The 5000-nt window shown below is 44.5% G+C and overlaps 1 protein-coding gene across 2 annotated transcripts in view; it reads right to left on the minus strand.

Moving 5' to 3' along the window:
- The window catches only part of efr3ba (EFR3 homolog Ba (S. cerevisiae)), a 48263-nt gene that overhangs the window by 39885 nt on the left and 3378 nt on the right, over positions 1-5000 (minus strand). The window contains exon 2 of one of the 2 annotated variants that reach the window (XM_063184301.1): positions 479-555. In XM_063184301.1, coding sequence (XP_063040371.1) covers positions 479-555 — 77 coding nt within the window. Of the gene's footprint in view, positions 1-478; positions 563-5000 lie in introns of those variants that run through there. The other variant, XM_063184304.1, reaches the window with a different exon arrangement.

Raw genomic sequence — 5000 nt, forward strand, 5'->3', positions numbered from 1 at the left:
AGGATTCCTTCAGGCCACTGACCAAAAGGAAACCTTTGGCCGAGGTTATTGATGTGAACAGAGTCCACTATTGGGTCCAAAGGTCCACATTGATTTTTCCATCTGTGTATCTGTGAGGAGATTTGAAAGGCATTCTCAACATGCACCTCTGTAGGTAAAGCCACCAAGAGGGAAAGGACATTTCTGTAGAACGGACATAATTGTTCCTGGACGTACAATTGGCACCAACAGCTGAACCCAAGTTTGAAAATAACCAAGGTTATCCAGGCCATCATATGACCATCATATAACATGTATGTACTGTATGTATGCACAGTAGGCCTACATTGTGTAGGTATGTACTGTATTTATCCACCTTAGACTGTAATTTCCTGGGCTTTGTGGATTAGGGTTAGGGGGTTGGGTGCTAAGGGTTATGATTAACTAGTGGCTGACACACTAAATGTATTGATGGAGGTCCTGCAGATTGCTACTGTACCTCTGGGTCCTCTGGGAAGATGTTGTCCACCAGCCTTTTGTACCGGGGTCGCAAGGCCCCACAACACCCACAGATACCTGTCATCAATGAGATAAGACAAAACAACGCAAATGGTTACTGAATCAAATAATCATCCAAAGTGGAGTGAATTGACAAGCCATGTACTTGTCTACAGCAACAACAAAAAAGATCACATCAAAATACCAAGTTTTGGATCATTATACAACTATGGTTTTTAAAAATCATTTAAAAGGCTAATTCAAACGAATAAGGCACCACCCTTTACCACCATCAGTTTAGCTATTTCCCTGTTTCCGCATAGACTGACTGGAGCCTGGAGCACTTGTTGACTTAATTGATTAGCTTGGCTCGTTAAAGGAACAGGGTTGGGATTCACTCAGATCACTCAGAAAGGCAAAGTGATTTGGTTTACAGAAAATTGCAATTACTTTTCTCCTTTTTACAATCGCTGCAGTTTCTACAGCCTTGAGAGGGGAAGCATTTACAACTGTCAAAAAATGGTGTATGGAGGCCTTTCCCTGACCTTTCACAGTCTAGCTCCTGACACACAATCTCTCTCTCTCTCTCACACACACACACACACACACACACACACACACACACACACACACACACACACACACACACACACACACACACACACACACACACACACACACACACACACACACACACGGGCACACACACAGACACGCACGCACACACGGACGCACGCACACACGCCCAAGCACAAGCACAAGCACAAACACAAACACAAACACAAACACAAACACAAACACAAATACACACTTGCATACAAAGATGAAGTCAATCTTGCAATAAACCCATCATTTTTAAATGTCTGTTTTGCTGTGACAAGCAACCCTTGCACTAACGATGTACATCAGGCATCAGCAGGGGCTACATTCCCATCCAATACCCATGATTAAAGGTGGGGTTGCAGGTATGACATCACGTTGGGGGAACTCCCCCAGGATTCTAAGGTTCTACATAGACTCCTATGAGCCTGCGGAACCCCCAACGTGATGTCATAATAGTACATTTTCTTAAAATGGTTAACCTGCAACCCCACCTTTAAGCCACTCAAAGATCAAAAAGTGAGGAGAGAACAAAATGAAGTAAAGAATCAGCAATAGTGCTGCCTTCATGGCACGCTAACTGCATGCCCATTAGCTGTAAGCAGGGGGACAAGCGCTATTCAGACATACCACTATTCCGACATACCGCTATTCCGACATCCAACATACCGTAGGGGTTAGGGTTCGGGTAACTGCATACACTCTCCCTAAACTGATGTGAATAGCGGCATGTCTGAATAGCGCCATGTAACCATGTAAACATTAGCTCAAAATACATAGGCCTACATGATATGTTTGTTTTCTTATCATGGTTTGTTTCGTATCAAACCCAACCAAAATCATGCCTCCTTTATTTCCACCTCAGTCCTCCGTCTACAAGATGATCTGTTCAACTATTTATGACTCATAAATCTTCCATGCCTTGTTCCTTTTTTTTTCTTTTTTTTGTCATAGGACAGCTGAGGCACAGAGCCCCATGCCTTGCTTGCTGCCATTCTCCTCTCTCTGCCTTGAGATTATTATTGGTTTGTGTGTGTGTCTCCTCTCTTGCAGACGTGGAGGCTGGACGGAGCACGCCGCAGCGCAGCGCAGCCTCCTGGAGAAGCGTGAGGCCGTGGGCGAGATAGAGGCAGTGTGGTGACTCACTAAAAGATGCGTTGGCTGGCTGGCTGGCTGGCTGGCGGGCTTTGCTACTCTGCACTGGCTGTGTAGAATATTTTCCCCCTTGTTCTCGTTTTCTGTCTTTCCTTTTTTGTCTTTTATATCTCTTTTGCTCTCTGTGTTCCCTCTCTTGCCTTCTCTGTTCGGTTCTCTCATCCTCTGCCTAATGTGCGCACACATGCATGCGCAGGAGCACACAGCGCGCAGCACGACTCAACCGTCCATAGCCTACGCTTAGGCAGCGGGCACCACCAGGCTGAGAGCAGCTGACAGCCAATACAAGATGACGTGTCTTCCAAATCACCTCCCCTCCTCCGTCTTGCGCACCACTGCGTCGGCCTTGAAATACCCACCACAGACTGATATGAGCAGAGCAGAGCGTCTTACATCGCTCCTGCTGTCACTTGGATAGCCAGCGCTGCGTTTGACCGTGGGGGACCATGTGTTTGTGTGCAAGGGAAAGCAGGAATGAACATGACAGCATGAAGACATATAACAAGGCTACTCTAAAAGGACACTGAGCAGGATCATTTGTGGTTTCTTTCTGTCCATGTGGATCATAGTCTCACTTTACCTTCTCCTGTCCTGTCACACTGTCCTCTCTCGCCATCTTTTTCTTTCTCAGACCATTTTCTGTCTCACTTTACCTTCTCCTGTCTTGTCTCACTGTCCTTCCCACTGTCTCACTGTCCTCTCTCTCGCCATCTTTTTCTTTCTCAGACTCTTTCTTTTTTTCCTTCGTTCCTTGGGCCAAGTTGCCTTCTAGTTGGCAAGCTTCTGCGACAGGAGCATAAATAGTGTGGGCAGAAGGCTGAGCTCAGTTTATGCCCCTCGTAACTCTCCTCTCAGTGTGTACTCATTCACATCATGTGGCCCCGTAGAATTTAGCTGCAGAGGAAATATTGGGTCCGCAGGGAGGCAACAACGTCAGGGTTCAAAAAAGTACCTCCAGACAGACAGCAACGTCACTGTTTTCAAGAGGAAATGCTTAAATCACTTAAATGCTTTGCCAAAGCAGCAGCAGCAGCAGCAACAACAACAACAACAACAACAACAACAAAATGAATGGTGACAACCGTCCCCTGTGTGTTAGCCACAAAATGATAGCAAGCAAGATGAAGACAATTTTATTTAATAGCAGGCTGACCAAATGGCCCTTTGTGAGCCGGTGTCTTTTTCAGTTTCACACAACAGCATGTAGTGCACCGGTAGGTGCCAGGATGAGCGATAGCTCAGAGAGGAGCATACAGTGCACACATCTGGGACAGGCTCAGAACAAGACACAGTGAAAGACACACGGTGAGAGGATTACAGGGCTAACTCATGACGGCAAGCCAGGCGCACTATGATTCCTGTCATGTGGTAAACAAAAGGAATGGAAACACTGGGCAGGAGCCAACTTATTATTGCACCGACGCGAGAGCTTGATACTACCACTTTGATTACATAACCTGTGACTGTGTGCATGTCCATTACAGTCGCTCTGTGTAAATGCAAAGGGAGGGAGGTCCTTCTTTTCCAGGGCACTAAATATAGTTTGTAATCCAAGGTTGCAGGCAGCACATACTGTATAGTTCTGAGGGGAGCATTGTTCATCTCTGCTCTCTCTCTCCAACGACCAAGACCATTTACGGTGGACAAAATATCACCATAGGCCTGGCTGTTGAAAAATGTCCCATGGTGTACATACTCCACTGTGCCGCAGGAAAATATTTTGCTTTGACTTTTGTGTCATGTGCCTTTTACGGTCATACAGTATTTACATACTGTAGTCAGACTACCATAATAATTACTGTTTAAAATCAGTTCATTATTTAAGGTCCCACTGTATTAAGAAGATGAATCTTTTAACTCGTCATGGATCATGGATGTATACAACATAATAATGAGTGGGTAAAGCACACCATATACCAATTCAGAGTTTGCTGGGATGAACTTCGTGAGAAATATCACAATTTGGGGGGAAAGGTATCAGCGCCGTCAGAGATTTAGATGCAGCACGTTTAATCACCAGATGAATCTGGACATTATACCATGAAATGGATTAAACATAAAACCCTCTACCTGCAAGGACTGCCTAAAATAAGTTCAGTCTCTGGCTGGGCATGTGTGCATGTCTGGCATGAAAAACCCAACGTGACAACCAATCGTGTTTATCTGTGCCTAGTTATGCCAAATTAGTTGTGTATGATTTGTTTTTTGTTTGCTTGCTGCTGTCTCCGTTATTTGGCTGATTTGGATTTTGTCTCAATTGGCTTTACAATGGCCGTCCATGGGCATGTAAAGTGTAGTGGAAAGTGTGCACATCCAGCAAAAAAACATCAGCAGGTGCCAAATCAAAAAATTGTCACATGTAGGAGCGGGAAAGGATCTGCACACTGCTCGCAAAAGACTTAATTTATTAGGAGCAACGTTTCGATCATAGATCTTCTTCAGGCATCTTCATCGTCCATGGGCATGTCCAAATGTTCTTAAAACCCACCCTAAACATTTGTTTTAGAAAGTATGCATCTCACTAAGTGGTTAGGGGTGTTCACAGGCATCCCCTAATAAGTTTGAAGACAAAATATGGCTTCTGTCATTTTCTATGTGCCATTTTGTGAATGAAAGACAAAATAAAGCATTTACAAAATGCTACACAAGACACGAAAGAAACCTTTCGCTACAAAAATTATGTAATACCAGTGAATACCCCAGAACACTTAGTGAGTTGCATATTCTTGAAAACAAATGTTTAGTGTGGGTTTAAGAACAGATTTGGT

This window comes from Engraulis encrasicolus, chromosome 19 (assembly GCF_034702125.1).
Source record: "Engraulis encrasicolus isolate BLACKSEA-1 chromosome 19, IST_EnEncr_1.0, whole genome shotgun sequence".
NCBI classification, from domain to species: Eukaryota; Metazoa; Chordata; class Actinopteri; order Clupeiformes; family Engraulidae; genus Engraulis; species Engraulis encrasicolus.